General features: G+C 37.0%; 1 protein-coding gene across 3 annotated transcripts; it reads right to left on the reverse strand.

Annotated features, from left to right (window-relative positions):
- Window positions 1-1521: 1521 nt before the first annotated feature.
- Window positions 1522-14398, reverse strand: LOC121962111 (arfaptin-1-like). Of its 3 annotated transcripts, none has more exons than XM_042512309.1 (8): window positions 14328-14398; window positions 10782-10893; window positions 7329-7428; window positions 6695-6807; window positions 6398-6619; window positions 5869-6026; window positions 5613-5787; window positions 1522-5258 (listed from the first exon to the last, which is right to left on the reverse strand). In XM_042512309.1, exons 2-8 carry the CDS (start codon window positions 10857-10859, stop codon window positions 5103-5105), a joined length of 1002 nt encoding a protein of 333 aa, XP_042368243.1. In that variant the 5' UTR covers window positions 10860-10893; window positions 14328-14398; the 3' UTR covers window positions 1522-5102. The 3 variants fall into 3 exon arrangements, with proteins under 3 accessions (XP_042368243.1, XP_042368242.1, XP_042368241.1); XM_042512308.1 differs by having other exon boundaries at window positions 14139-14390; XM_042512307.1 differs by having other exon boundaries at window positions 14195-14389.
- Between the last annotated feature and the right edge of the window lie 2322 nt (window positions 14399-16720).

The following is a 16720-nucleotide window of genomic DNA, read 5'->3' on the forward strand; positions in this document are numbered from 1 at the left end:
TAATATAAAACTATGTCATTATTAAAATAATCACAGTAACCTGTTTAAAATTATAAATTAAATAATTATTTTTAATTTTTTTTATTTTAAATAGTAACTGTGATGATTATAACAACATAGTTTATAAATATTATATATTGTTTTACCTTGATATTTTTCTCCAGATTTTCAAAATAATAATTTTCTAAATCTAATGATTTCTTGCATTTTTCAATGGAGTAACTGTACTTCCACTGCTGACTCTGACTCCACTGACCTCTGACCTCTGACCTCTGACCTTCGACTCAGCTCGTCCTCGTCCTCTGTGATCCGATATTTCGACATTCAGCTCCGAAGATGGACTTTTTTTTTTAGAAACACACAGAGTCTTTGCTGCGAGGAAACTTTACTCTGCTGCCGAAATGTTTGGGAAAATGAGCAGCGACAACACACACACACACACAAACAGTAGAGTTGTATACAGTGTGTGTGTGTGTGTGTGTGTGTGTTGCCTGGTGAATAATTGCCTCTCTTTAACAGAGCAACAAACGACAAACAGACTCAAGTCCTTTTTCTAAAATCTCTCCGTTTAAAGAGAAACACGCTGATGTGAACTGTGGTGACACATTTACACCCAAAAAGAGACGAAATGACACAAACAACCATTTATGTATGTATTTATTTTAGGAAAATACATTTTATTTAAGCTGTTTTCTTGGCAACTTGGCAAGAAATGTCAAGCAATCTGCAAGAAATTCATAACTTGGTGAAATTTTCCTTAAAAGTTGGTAAATCTCTATAACAAAGGTTTATTTCTAAAAAGGATAACTATATATTTAAAATTATTTTGCAGAATTATAATAATTTTTAAGCACCTTTTTCTGTCAATCTGTTTGTTTTTCAACTTTAATTTTTTACTTTCCTTCTTTTTTGTTTGTTGTGCTCATTTTCTGGTTATTTTGGGGATTTTTCAGTAATTTCTTGCTGAAGTTTCAGTCATTTCTTTTTAAGGTTTCTGTTTTTCTGAGAAATCAAGCTAATTTGCTTAGGTTTCAAAGGGTTAATTTGAATGTAAGGCCAGTTATGCAAGTGTGCGGATGCAAATTTACACACACACACACACACACACACACACACACACACACACACGTATTTAAGTCTAAGCAGCTTGATTAGTTGTTTATTGAAACTGATGTATAGGTCTGTATAGACTTTTTTGTTTGTGTTTATTGTTTATTGTTTATAAAGCTTGTTTGCTTGTTTTTGTTTTTTTTTTTTTACTTTTGAAATAAAGATTTAGAAACGTTGATATTATACGTATATGAAACAATACCAACATTTTCAGGAAAGTTACGTGAACCGTGAAATGGCGAGGAAAGAGAACCGAACTGTTGCAGCAGAAATCTGACGACTGCGAGGAAAATTTAACACACGAAACTAAAGTTGGAAAACACTTTAATTACTGAAAAATCAGTCACGTTTTTGCTTTTATTGTATTTATTTGGCAGTTACATAAAAACATTTTCAACAACATTAAAACTAAGTACAATTTGGTCATTTTTTTGGCATTTTTAATCCAAATAAAAAAAATCACTTTAACCCTTTAGTTTTCTAGAGGAGGACTACAGACTGATCCGGAGTCAGCGGTCTTTTTCTGAGGATTTCTTCAAACACGTCATGAGATCGGTGTGTTGGAGGAAAGCCGGGGACAACCGACGCTGCTCGCAGGAACCCAAAACATCAGAGCCCTCGCTGGAAAAGCCCAGACTTGAAAATAATTAAGGAAGATTGGAGTTAACGTCATATCAAATTACAGATCTGAATAATTCCCTCATTTCTAATGTGAACACGGTGATGTGATGACATTAAAAACATCCCAGGCCAATAGCTGTTTGACTCTTACAGTGATAGAAAAAACGGGAAAGACCACACAACTTAAAAATGCAGGATTTTTGTTTTGGTGTAGACAGAATATAAACGTGCAGTATGTAATTATCTTTTTATATTCCAGTGAACACAAAATAATCTTTCTTAACTCAAACCGAAAAAAACACAAAACCACATCTCCTGGTCTTTCTCAGCGGACCGAGTTTGCCGAGTGTTCAAAGTGCTCGATTAAAAAAAAAATAAAAATAAAAAATTAATGGCTCCAGTTTTTCAATTTCAGTTTTGAATTTTTTCTTTTCTTCATCCAGCAAACTCAGTCAGTTGAGAAAGATGATGAAGTTAAGGTTGAAAACTCTGGGAAAAAAGCCAGTACATGGACCTTTTAAATTTTAGAAAAAAACTTTGTAACTAAAAAAAACAATAATTAAGTTTCAATATGTTGAAATTACAAAAAAGTCTGGCAGTTTGATTTAACAACAGTCTGAGCTGTTTTTGGCCTCGAACACATCACACGAACAACGACTCATCATTTTTAAATTGAGTGCAATTTCCCTTTAAGGCAACATTCAACTCAGACTGAGGAGAAAACAAAGTCAATGGCAACGTGCGCATCACTTTTTAAGGCAACGATTGTGAAACATTATTGCAGTGACGCATCGACAGAATTGCGTATTTGTCATTATCAGACCTGAGGTACATTTAAGTGACACAAAAAAACCCAATCTCCAAAACAAACGCTGGAATTTGAAGTTTCTGTAAACCGTGGATATTATGTCTGTGCACGTTATTATGTAGCCGTTGTTGACTCCGCGGTTAACGTGTTGTTGAGTTAAGGCACAAAATCTGCTTGCTTATGGCTCAGAAAAGATCATGTTTTGATACGTATAAAACATGCAAATTAACTACATTCATGGTTTGCAGAAATGTACAACGCCGACATTTTCTTTTGGCAACTGGGCTGATAAAAACACATTCATTCATGCTAACAAAACAGTCTGAAAGGAGAAGATTCACCGAACACGTCGACATTTAGTATCACAGGAAATATTTAAGGCAGATTATGCTTTGGATAGTGTGCAAAGAGTGCAAGGACAAAATATAACAGCAACATTTTACATTCTGATGCAATTTAATTACCTTAAAATTCACCACAACTTGGAGGTGTTTGGTATTTCGTCCACCAAATCTGGATGAACGGGAAACATTTTGGTCTCAATCAGAAGAAAAAACATAAAAAGGGTTTTTAAAATGAATGATTGCTGATAATTTGGCGGCTGATGAGGGATGTCAGTCTGGGGCTGGCCACTTTACTGGTTTCTTATTGTGAAGCTATCTTATGAAATAGTTAAAACTGTAATGTACGTGGAGTGTAACTGGAGTACATCGAGAAATACCGACCACAGTTGGTGATGGACACAGTTTTAGCTGGAGTGAATCAAAAATGTGCAGGAAGTTGAGGTTTAAGCTTAAAAAGGGCCCTCTAAACGAATGATGTCGCACTGTTAGATCAGACAGACTTTGGCTACTGTTGAAGTTTAGACTCAAAGACTGCCTACAACCAACCTTTCTTTAGCAACAAACAAGGCAATATCGTCGGCATATGACAACATGTTTTTGGTTTGTGGCAGGTTATTGGCTTCTACATGTTTCTAAAAATCTTGCCATGTAAACAAGAGGAGGAAATGATCGCAGCCAACCAGTTAAGAGGTGGTTAAACTAAATAAGTGGTTCATAAATTGACAGGTGGCCATCCATCAACCAAAAATCATCATGTGACAAGTAAATAAACACTAAAACTTTGACCACTAATGGAATGTTACCAAAAAGAGCCAAAGCTTCTTTACCAATGAATAAGGTCGTATCATCAACATACTGCAACATTTTTTTTGGCTCGTAGCAAAATATTGGTCTCTAAATGTTGCAGAATTTCCTGCCATGTAAACCGAAGGAGGAAATGACCAGCAGGAATCCAGACAAGAGATGCATAAACTAAATTTGCACCTGTGAGTTACCAAGTGGCCATACATCACTTGCCAAAGTCTACACTGAACAGACAGTAAAAATCACTAAAATTTGGGCTATTGACAGAGAGTTGCTGAAAAGACTTGCAACAACCAACCTTTCCTAGAGACTAAATCTGTGGGAAGTTAGCTGCGTTGACAGATGGACATCCACCATCCATCCAAATCTCCACCGGACAAACAGCCAATAAACACTAAAACTTTGCTTACTAATAAAACAACGCCTGGCTAGAACCAACAGTTCGTAAAAGATTCACACAATATTGTTCAAGTACTTGACCCAAATATTGGAGCTGGTTGGTGGTTGATTTGGCTGGTCCTGTTTAAGCTGAAATCAGTCAACTTGCAGTCATGGACTGGGGATACGAAGACAAGACATCGCAAATAATCTTTGGCCAACAACAAACGCCGGCTTGCAGAACACATTAACCAAAGAACAGCCAAGTTTGGTTTCTGCCATTTAACAAATAATGTTAATTATCTACATCCAAAATTAGATCTGTGAAGTCATCCTGAGCTGGTGCAGAGCTGCTGATCATTTCAGGAAACGTGGAGCTGTTTTCCCAGCAGTGGTGTCGAGGCACTTCTAGTCGCTGCGAGTTTCTGACTGCAGTGGCTGAGGATTTTTAAAGTTCAAAGAAAGGCTTAGTGCCTCACAGAGGATTATGGATTTACTCCCCAACACAGAGGCAGAGGAAAGAAAACCAGGAGGGGTATATATGTGTCTCTGTTAAACAGGTCAAAAGTCACAAGTGCTGTATCCCTCTGGGTGTATGCACCGAGAGAAAGAGAGATAATTCTTGTCCTAAATATGTCAAGAGTTTGAATTTAATAGCCTTTTTTTCCCCAAAACATTCCTAGACGTTTTAATCAAGATTTTGAGACCAGGAAAATTATGAAATCCCAAATTTCCTAAGTCTTTCCCCACTCAACTTCCAGAATAATTCATTTTCCTATTAACTCCTAATTTTTGTGGCAAAAACTCAGTTTTCCAGTTTTCCAGAAGGTGGAAATCCATCCAAAACCACCAAACTGGAATTCCACTCTGATATAAATAAACTACCTACCGATCTAACTATCCCAAAATTCAGATCCATCCAAACTTTTTTAGTCAAAAAATCCCAAAACAAGCCACTTTTTAACTTTACCCACAATAGCGTCCATTTATACCAAAACATCTTCTGAACCAAACATCCGTCCACCTGCCATGTTGTGTCAGCTCTCCTCCAGCCAGGAGGGGGCGTCCACGCTGGGGTTGTTGAAGTGTTCGGTGGCCTGTCGCATGTTTTGCTCCAGGAAGCTTTGACACGATAAACAGTGAGCAGCGACGGCGCCGTGCAGCAGCCACAACTGATTATGGAGGACTTTGACCTGCAGGGAAAACGAGGATTTATTACCTGCGAACGATATTTTCTTCTATGTAAAATACATTAAATCATCAACCTCATTCTGTCATCTCAGTGATGATGACTGAACTTCAACAATCCCAACTTAAGGTCTGAATAGTGACGCAGAGTTGCAGATATTAGCTGATCAAAAGAAAAATAATCAGTAATTATTTCAGTTAGTTTCAAGCAAAGATGTCAAAAATGATGATTTGTAGTTTTGCTTGTTACAGTGAAAAAATTATACACAGTAAATTATGATTTTGGACTGCAAGTTGAGATTTTTGAGGAGGCTGTGGCCATTTTTCCAGGTTTACCGGAAACTTGTGATCCCTCTCACCTTGTTTTCCTGCAGCAGTTTGACTTTTACCGTGAGGGCGTCTCTGACGTTCTCGTACCTCTCCCTCTGGCTCTGGAAGTCCTTCTGGGCCAGCTCCAGTTTGGGCAAGGTGACGGCGTCCCGGGGACCCAGGTTAAGCTCCTCCAGGTCCACTCGGTACGCATCATACTCAATTCTGGAAGTCGGAGGAGTTTAACATGATCATCTAGTCATGTAGATCTCTGGTGTATCTGGTCCAAGTGTGTTTTCCACCCACCTGGCAGCCTCGTACTGTTTGGTGTTGATCATGGTGTCCTCGATGGTTTTGTTGACCAGAGTGTTCATGTCGGACGTGAAGGCGTTGATGGCCGTCGTCAGAGTCTCGCCGCTCTTTGACAGAAACTTCTGAGCCTCTGCATTCAGACCGAATTCCACCTGACGGAGAGAGAAAGAGTGAGCACACCAACCGACTTTCATCATGGCTGATACTAATAATTATACCATTAATCACCAATTATACTATCCACTAATAATCTAGTTAGCTGGACCTGCTAACATTCGCATCTTTTGTAAGAGGAAGCGAACGAAACGGCTGTCACAGCTGGTTACAACTGCTGCTGTAAACTGAACTTCTGTTGGACGCTGTGCTTCTATTTATATCTGATGCTCGCTTTGAAAGCACCAAAGTGGAAGAACAGCAGCTGATTCATGAGGATGAAATGAGGAATTATTTATCTGAAACCTCATTTCACCACAAAAACCTAAACACAGTGGTGAGTTGTGTTAATTGTGATAGTAATGCTCACGTGCAGAGTTGGAGTTTTGAGGCTCAGCTCGGCGAAGGCGTCTCCCAGTGTCTTCTGGGTAACTGTGAACTGAGCGAGCTGATTGGCCAGCGTCTGAGCCAGCTTGGTGACGTTGTCATAGCGCTGTCGGTCGTCTTTGAGCAGCTCGAGCCGAGGCTCCAGGTCCAGGTCCACCGTACGAGATCCACGACCCAGCTTCTCTGACAGAGCCTGCCGGGTGCACTGCGGGCAGAGAGCGCCGTCATTGATCATTATTGATTACATCTATTGTTTATCAGTTTAAATTATTCCTCTCACCTTGTAGGTGGTGATGCTCCACTTGCGGACTCTCTGCAGTTTCTCGGCGGCCGGGTTCTTGTTGTTGCCTTGAACAATCACAGTTCCTGGTGTCTGTGGTGTCACTGGGAGGTCTGGGGGTCAACGAGAGTCTGATTCATTGTGTGAGTCAAACACCGGCGTGTTCGTTTTTCTTTTTAAAAACTTTTGGATCATTAGAATTCAGTTAGACGTGGAAAAAACATTAACATTAAAGAAAACACGCATTTCAAAACGGGTTTCTGAAAAAATAAATAGAAATGCAAAGTTTTTTTCAGTTTATCGATAAGAATTAAAAAATATTTAAAAAAGAAAACCTCCATATTGCCTTCAAACTCATGGTTTTCTTTAAAAATAAATAAATAAAGAAATAATCTTTATTTTAAATTAACCCTTTGAACTCTGCAATATAAATGGCCCTACGGTATCTTACACTATATAGAAAACAGTAAATTGTGTCATTTTTCTTATTGAAACAAAGCAAACATAAAAATATAAAATGCTATTATAACCACAGTAAAAAGAATTAATGCTCTAAATACTATTGTTCATTTTAGAAAAGTCAGCTTCATTTTCAGTTTTAATGCACCTTTGTTCGACTCAGTCACTAGTTTACCTTTGCTCTGCTCTGTTTCCATGACAACCTCAGGTGTGTCCTCAGCTGGACAGGAAGCAGTACTGTTATTTTCGGCGTGGTTGCAGTTCGTGTTTGCCTCCTTTAACAAGAAAAGAAGATGCAGAGAAGGCGTCAGATTATTTCGAAGTCCTACGGGTACAAATTCAGGTTTTATACACAACTTTACCAATAAATTCCCAGGACTTTTCATGACTTTAAGGCAAATTTTAAAGACCACACATTCTCTGAAACTACTGTTAATACTCCTTATTGGTTCTTTTTTATTACAATATAATAGCTTTTTAAAATATCTCATATAAAAATATATAGAATTAAATCAGAAAACGTTATGATGGTGTTTCTTTTTTTTAAATTCAAATTTCAATTTAATTTTCTTTAAAAAAAATTTGCCAATCTTTTTCTTTAAAGATTTTGGCCATTCCTAAAGAATAAATCTTGTTATTTATTTAATTTTTTTGAATTTTTTTCTTTCTAAATTTTGGTAATTTTCTTTAAAAGGTTTTCGCTTTTTTTAAATAAATACATTTTTGGGTGATGTTTTTTTGTCACATTTATCACAGCCAGGAAATGCCAGAACAGAAATTACTGTTGTATTTTCATTATTTTTCATTTGCCGTTTACTTCCAGCAGCTGAACTGAAGGACAAAGAGGTTGCAGGTTCAAATCCCGCTCTCCTCATCTGCTGCTCAGAGGCACTTCAGCAAGTGAACCAACACACGAGCAAACAAGCAGAAAGTTGAGATTTCTCGGTGTGATTTTAAATTTCCGACTGTATCTGAACGCAGCCTCAGTCCCAGGAACAGGAACATCGGCAGTGAAGAGGTCAAAGGTCAGAAAATCAAGGCAGCATGACAGCACGTTGCGGGATCGCCGTGGGAACGCGGAGCTTATCGAGGGGGCCAATCAGAGCCCAGATCAAAAGGTTGTGAGGTTGCCACGGAGATGATGGCTCCCTGTTGTTATTGGCGGCAGGCAGAGGAGGTCAGAGGTCACCGGAGACACTCAAGACTCAGGAAATGGTCACCTGACGCAGATGAGGGGTAATGACACACACACACACACACACACACACACACACACACACACACACACACACACACACACACACTAAACATCTGTCATCCACGATTAAAGGCGATTACAACTAAAAATGTCAGCTCTGAAAACTGTCCTCCGTCTTTTCTTTTTTTCCCCCATGAAGTGATGTTCACACAAATGTGCACGTTTTTAGGAAACACACACACACACACACACACACACACACACACACACACACACACACACACACACTTTCCACCTTTGCCCTTTCCAAAGGTTAGAGAAGCTGCTGGTTTCTTCACTGAGCTCTTTAAGGGAAATCTCACTTTTCGCCATCACCAATCCCACCAAACTCCATTGAAATAAACAGTCATTTTAGCGTGTTTAATCTAAGTGGGTGAATTAAAGGTTAATTTCAACCAAACCAGCGACTGACCTTGACCTTTAACCACCAAATATGAATCAGTGACTTGTTGAGACTGAATGGACATCTGTGTCAAACTTGAAGAAATTCTCTGTGGTCGTATGCGACAGGTGCAAGGTCAAAGTGACCTTGACCACCAAAATCTAATAATTTTATCCTTGAATCCAAGTGGATGGTGGTGCCAAATTTGAAGAAATTTTCTCAACGTAAGGATGACGCAAACAAGAATAAAAACAGACAAGGTCATGGTGACCTTTGACCACAAAAATCGAGTCTACTGTTTAGTCCTGTTTAGTCCAAGTCAACATTTGTGCCAAATTTAAATAGATTTTCTCAGTGTGCTCTTGAGTAATCATGTTCACAAGAATGAGACAGATGCGGTCGTATGTCCTTGACCTTTCACCTATGATCATCAAAATCTGATCAGTTCATCCTTGATTTCAAGTGGATGTTTCTTAAGAAAACTCCCTCAAGACCTTCTTCAGATATTGTGGTCAGAAGAATAAGAAGGACATACGGTCACAGTGACCTTGACCTTTGATCACCCAGTTTTAATCAGTTCATCCTTGAGTTCATCCTTTGTGCCACATTTGAAAACATTTTCCAAATGTGCTCTTATGGTATTGTGTTCACAACAATGAGACTGATGAGGACATAGTGACCTTAACTTTGACCTATGACCATCAAAATCTAATCAGTTAATCCTTGAGTCCACATGGACGTTTGTGCCAAATTTAATGAAATTCTCTCAAGACGATCTTGAGATATTTATGTATTTGGAGACATAAAAACTCCACATCCTGCTGACATCAGAGCCGCTGACCACTCCCGTTACCTGCCGCCACTATTAAACACAACAGCGAACGTCTTATCGGACGCACGCACGCTCACTGTCGCTGCTTGTCACGGCGGTTTGCTTCAGTTGTCGTGACGACTCTCTGATAACATTGTGGATGCAGTTCCTGTCCTTTTATTCGGATCGTTACGTAACGCGCGAGTGTGTGAGGAACGTCTGTGAAGAACGAATACATCAAACACACGTCTGTTTAATGTGTGTGTGACACGCTGATAACACGCTCATCAGTCAGCAGGGAGGAATAATGAGTTTGTGATGTTAACAGTAAACATATACACTGATAGTACACAGTTACACGGATATAAGTACTTCAATACAGGAGAAAGTGATTCATCAGAGATCTTCAGTAAAAGTACAGAAGTATTATGATAAATATTTAAATTTAAAGCAAGAAATTTTAGTATCTGTGGATCCGTTTATCCAGTCTACTCCAGTCACACACATTTTCATGGACAAATTTAAAAACTAACTAACTAAAAATAACTTTTTTGTCTTGCTCCTCTTGCAAGCTGTTTTTAAAATATATCAGATTCAAACTGTCTCGAGCCTCGAGGGGCAAGTGAGAGAATTTTTTTTCTGGTGGTCCATTTTCCATTTATTCAAGTCCCAAACATTTTTTTTCATGTGTGAAACAGAGTGAAATAAAAAAAAATTGCGAAAAAAAAATTGCAAGGCGAGAGAAAAAAAAAAGGCTCATTTTTCTAGGTGTTTCTTTTTGTAATAAAAAAAAAACAAAGAAAAAAACAAAACTTTTTTCGCCAATTTTTTTTCTCGCAGTCAGAACACGGACAGAAATGGAAGAAATGCACACGACAGTAAATAAGACGTCATGCAATCAAGTAAATTAGAGCTACGTCACGTCAACAGCTTCAGAAAATAAATGTGCCGTTACGTTACATTGCAGAGAAGTACAGAACGATTGTTATAACAATTCATATCATGAAAATATCAAGAAACTTTTCTTGTTATGACACGAAAAGTTTCTTTATTTGAATTATTTTTACTCAACTTACACAATAAAAAACATGTTTTCCTTCATTTTGCTGATATAAATCAGATTAAAATCTTTAAAAACGAAACTCATTCAAACCACAAGGTTTTGTTGATGTCTCACCCTCGGAGGAGTCTCCTCCTCTGTGACGCCGCGGGACGCCGTGATGACGCCTCCTCTCTGCTCCGCCACCTCCGTCATCGCTCTCCTCCCACTTCTCCTCTTCTACTTTCTCCTGCAGACGAAACAGAAACACGTCAGTCTGCAACATTTCTGTGTGTTTTTACTTTACTTAGCACTTTGACAAAAACAAGCTGCTCAGAGGATCAAATGCTGCTGTAAAACATTAATTAGTTAAAATAGATTAAAAAAGACAAAATGACAATAAAAATAATAACAGTAAAATACCATGATATAAATACAAAGGCTATAATAATAATAATATAAAAAAGGTTGACTTAAAACTAGATAAAGATTAAAAAACAAACAATTAAAACAATGACAATAAAATACAATAATATTGATTCAAAAGCTATAATAATAACAATAATAATAATAATAATAATAATAATAATAATAAAATAAAAGGTAGACTAAAGATTGATCAAAGTTTGATAAAATAGGTTAAAAAAGACAAAACAACAATAAAAATGATGAATATAAAGACAGTGATTCAGGCTACAGCAATAATAAAATAGTAAACTAATAAATTAAAGGTAAATTAAAAAATGCATAAAACAGATAAAATACAAAAAAGAGAAAATTTTAAGCGATAAAAAAATTAATGAAAATATAATAACATAATATAACATAATATAATAACATAAATATAAAGAGAATAACAAAGTGAATAAAATAAGGTAACAAATGTCTATAAACCATTCTTAATAAAAAGGCTCAGAGTGATTAAACAGCAACACCAAGTGGTGAAAACACAGAAACACACACATCTGACAACACACCAAACTATTCAAACACACTCACATTAATGTCACCTGTCACCATCTAGCGGTCCGACGTTTAATACTGCAGCACAGATCTTCATAATAATAACAACAATAATAATAATAATAATAATAATAATAATAATAATAATAATAATAATAATAATATAAATAATAACAATAATAAATAGTAAATATAGTATATTATAGCAATATCAGTATATATTAAAAACTCTACAATATCTAGAATATGAATTTAAAATATGTATGTCAAAGGTTAGTAGTTAAGAATAATAATAATAATACTGTTAATAAAGGTGGAATGTAAAAAGATATTGTATTTAATAACAATATAAGTATAGAATTTAAACAGTACTAAACTGGAATATGAATTTACTAAACACACAAAATAACAACTATGTGGAAATAATAATAACAATAAAATGTATAATAAACACTCATATTACACCTTTCACCTTCTAGTGATCTTATGTTTATTTCTGCAGCATCTTCAGAATAAAAGCCCTTTTATGCAGTGCTGATTTCTGATTTCATTCAGAGGAGAAACAACAACAACAACAGCAGCAGCAACAACAAACAGCAACAGCAGCAGCAACAACAACAACAGCACAGCAGCAGCAGCAACAGCAGCAGCAGCAGCAGCAGCAGCAGCAGCAGCAGCAGCAGCAGCAGCAGCAACAGCAGCAGCAGCAGCAGCAGCAGCAACAGCAACAGCAGCAGCAGCAGCAGCAGCAGCAGCAGCACAGCAGCAGCAGCAGCAGCAGCAGCAGCAGCAGCAGCAGCAACAGCAGCAGCAGCAGCAGCAGCAGCAGCAGCAGCAGCAGAGCAGCAGCAGCAGCAGCAGCAGCAGCAGCAACAGCAGCAGCACAGCAGCAGCAGCAGCAGCAGCAGCAGCAGCAGCAGCAGCAGCAGCAGCAACAGCAGCAGCAGCAGCAGCAGCAGCAGCAAGCAGCAGCAGCAGCAACAGCAGCAGCAGCAGCAGCAACAGCAGCAGCAGCAGCAGCAGCAGCAGCAGCAGCAGCAGCAGCAGCAGCAGCAGCAGCAGCAGCGACTGTTACTGCAGCGGCGTTTCTGTCTGCGTCTGTCTGATTCTTCTGTTTCCTGTTATGTAAAATGATTTTACGATTGTGTGTGAATTATTATTTTGTCTCAACTGTATAACTATAAAATAAATAATTCTCACAACACGGACAATGTTCAACAAATAGCAACAGCCGACACACAGCCCTGACTTAATGCTGCATCAGAGGTTTACAGACTTCACTGTTGGATTCATGAAATTTCACCTGTAACTTAACAACTTTCCTATAAAAAGTAATAAAGTACTTTGTTTACAGGAAGTGCAAAGTACAAACACCACAATAAAGTGTTTGAAAAGCTAAACTTTGACCTCGTACATTAAATTACACAGACGTTCCCACAGATATGAACTATTAAAATATTTTAAGTTTGATTTCTGCTTTTTGTAACTGGCTGATGGTTAATTTTGTGGACGATAAAGTGAGCAGACAAGTATATACAATAAAATATTAAAATGTGTTTTTTTCTACTTCTGCTTATCAGAGGGAAGTTACACTTAACAACAGAAGAAGGCCAATAAACTTTACAACGGCATCATAAAGTGACGCTACGCCTGAAGTCTGCGGTCGAACTCAGTTTACCTGCAGGAGACTCCACTTTTAAAAATGAACAAAATTAGTTGTTTTGGTTTTTGTTTTATTTCAACAGTGGAGAAGAGTTCATTATTACGGTCGCCACACTGTGAAATAGATCTGTTATTGTAAAATATATTGTACATTTGACACCATTAAGGGTTAAAACATTAGGGATTTTGGAGATTTTAGTGAACTGATCTTAAATTTAAGCAGTAAAGGAAAATTAGAATAAATAATACCAATATAAATATTAAAAAAATCTGAAATATATATTTATTCAATCAAAATATAACAAATGAAATAAATATTAATCATAATAATAATAAAGACCTAATATAAAAAATACACACAAATCAATATAAATGTAGAACATCATGAAAATAAGATATGAATATATAATAATAATAATATATATTTTAAATAATATACAGTCAGTTACCAGTTTATTAATTGTGCAAAACTAAAGCCTAAAGCAGGATGGGCAAAATATTAACAATAAAATGAAATAAAGTTTAAAAAAAGTGGAAAAAAAGTTTTTTAAAAAAAAAAAAAAAAAAAAGTACTAATACCTCAAAGTTGTAATAAAATGCACCTCCTGAGTAAATGTACTTCGCACCTGTGCAAACTACAGCCTCTGAATGACCATAAAGTGAATTAAATTTGGCTGAATGTGAAAAATAAACCGAAATTTGTGAGTAAAAATGTTGTTTTGAAGCTAACGTTTCTGAAGACGTCGTGTTCCCGCACTAACGGATGAACCCCGCCGCTGTTTAAACCGTTTAAACACTCATTAAAGTCATTATTAATGAACATAATGTCCAGTTCAGCTGTTAAAGTCTGAATAAATCAAGTTTAATCACCTTTAATGAGGCGCAGCCGGCTAACAACCAACAGCAGACAGTTTAAAGGCTTTTACCTTCACGGCGTCAAAAACAAACGTCTTCTTTGTCCTTCAGACCGTCGCTTTGTTTTCTTTGGTTTTTGTTTTTCTGTTAACTCTTCATGTCTAAATGTGACTCAGTGAAACAAACCAAGTTTTAAAAAGTTACCGAGTTACAGTGAGGACGAGTCAAAGACACCCGGAAGTGTTTTCATGTCCGTTTCTGTCGGAGAGGACGCTCGATCTGTTGTTCCGGCGCGCACCGGAGGGGCGGTGACAACCACCGGGCAGGATGTAACCACTCTGATGATCTGCTCGGGTTCCTACTGTTACCACTACTACTACTACTATTAGCACTACTACTACTACTACTACTACTACTACTACTACTGTTACCACTACTACTACTACTACTACTACTACTCGTTACCACTACTACTACTACTACTGTTACCACTACTACTACTACTACTACTACTACTACTACTACTATTAGCCTACTACTATTACTATTAGCACTACTACTACCATTACCACTACTAGTGCTACTACTACTACTACTACTACTACTACTATTACCACTACTACTACTACTACTACTACTATTAGCACTACTACTACCATTTCCACTACTAGTACTACTACTACTACCACTACTACTACTACTGTTACCACTACTACTACTACTACTACTACTATTACTACTACTACTACTACTATTAGCACTACTACTACCATTACCACTACTAGTACTACTACTACCACCACTACTACTACTACTACTATTACCACTACTACTACTACTACTACTACTACTACTACTACTATTAGCACTACTACTACTACTAGTACTAGTACTATAAAAAAAATAATAATAATACATGACCCCATCCCCCAAACCCACAATCAACGCTCAGGGTTGGAAAATGTGCCGTAAAGAAGGAAAACCGTAAAAACATCTACGGATGATCTGAGAAAAACGCTCAACTCCTGACGAGGTAAACGGTGAGCTGAGAGTGAGCTGTGTTTACAGGCGCTGTTCCAGTAGCTATCAGCTGTTCAGTGAGGGAGCAGAGAAGAAGAAGGAGACACGCGAAGGAAAAGGGCGGGAACTTTCAAGTGTGTCTTATGTTGAGTTACTAAAGTTATGAGGAAACCCGGAGGGAGCAGCTGTGGCGCTTCCGGTAGGAAAATGTTTATGTGTTGCTAGGCAACAGCTGTCACGTCCAGCGGCTGCAGCACTATTCAGCGGAGCTAGTGCACTACAATAAACACACACACACACACACACACAAACACACACACACACACAGTAACTGACACCACATTTTATGAAGGTCAGCGCACATTCAGTTGGTCACACAGTTTTCTGGGTCAAATTCTGGTTGTGTGTGTGTGTGTGTGTGTGTGTGTGTGTGTGTGTGTGTGTGTGTGTGTGTGTGTGTGTGTGTGTGTGTGTGTGTGTGTGTGTGTGTGTGTGTGTGTCACGTTTTGGTCACATGAAGGGTTTCCAGGACTTTCAAAAGTTTCTATTTTTGCCACCTGAGGGTCTGGACCCCTGAGGGACACCTGAGAGGGGAACCAGCTGATTTCGGAGGTCATGTTAGGTCACCATGTCACTGATTCACAGTAAAAGTACTGCAGTGAAAATGTTCCTTCAGTATTAATATAAAATTAAAGCTTAAAAGTATAAAATTATGTTGTGAGATGATTCTGACTCGAGCTAACTGGTGCTTTTTATTTCAAAAACACGGGAAAAATAGCAATAAGGAAATTGGTAAGAAATGTTCCACAAACTGCAAAAACAGTAAATTTAGAAAATGATTAAAATATATATTTTTTTAGGGATGAAAGAAAAAAGCTCGGAAAAAAACAGTATACATAATTATGATAATTACGTATTTCAAATTATGTTAAATAATTTAATTATAAAATTCTCATTATTCTATTTTCTTGTATTTCTTCATTATAATAATAATAATTATTAATTTGACTCATTTTCTTGTACAGTTTTACTAATCTTTGCTCATTTTTCATTGACCAATACCTTCTTTCCATGTTTTCTTTTAATAAATTAAGCGAATTTGCTCAAGTTTCAAAGGGTTAATTGATTGATTGGTTCGTAAAAAATAATAATAAATAATAAAAATAATAAAAAGAAAAATAATGAAAAGAGCACACAAAGACTCTTTCACAATGTTTGTTTAACCTCAACATGATTAAAAATAAAATACAGTTATTAACAATATTCAAAGAAAAAGCAGAAAGTCTTTAATTTGTTAAACAAAAACCATGAAACATAGAAATAGAAATATTTTTACATGAAAAATCTAAATAATGGGGAATTATTTTTGTGTCACTGATTAATAATTTCCTGGTGGTTATTTATTATTTCTATTTAAACATATTTTATAAACTCAATTCATTTGTTTTGTGTGCCAAAATTTTAAAAAGTAACCAAAGCTGTCAGATAAATAAAGACGAAACTGACATGAAAGGAAAAGACTCTAGTAAAGTACAAGTACCTTCAGCTTGTACTTAGGTACTGTACTTGAGTAAATG

Source organism: Plectropomus leopardus, chromosome 23 (assembly GCF_008729295.1).
Source record: "Plectropomus leopardus isolate mb chromosome 23, YSFRI_Pleo_2.0, whole genome shotgun sequence".
NCBI lineage: Eukaryota > Metazoa > Chordata > Actinopteri > Perciformes > Serranidae > Plectropomus > Plectropomus leopardus.

What these genes read in the sequence shown, in the direction of transcription:
- LOC121962111 (XM_042512309.1), bottom strand. Translation starts at nt 10,859, where the DNA reads ATGACGGAGGTGGCGGAGCAGAGAGGAGGCGTCATCACGGCGTCCCGC. An exon ending in AGGAGGAGACTCCTCCGAGG is followed by an intron (nt 7,429 to 10,781) that starts GTGAGACATCAA and finishes TTCTTGTTAAAG; the next exon opens with GAGGCAAACACGAACTGCAA. An exon ending in GGAGCATCACCACCTACAAG is followed by an intron (nt 6,620 to 6,694) that starts GTGAGAGGAATA and finishes CTCTGCCCGCAG; the next exon opens with TGCACCCGGCAGGCTCTGTC.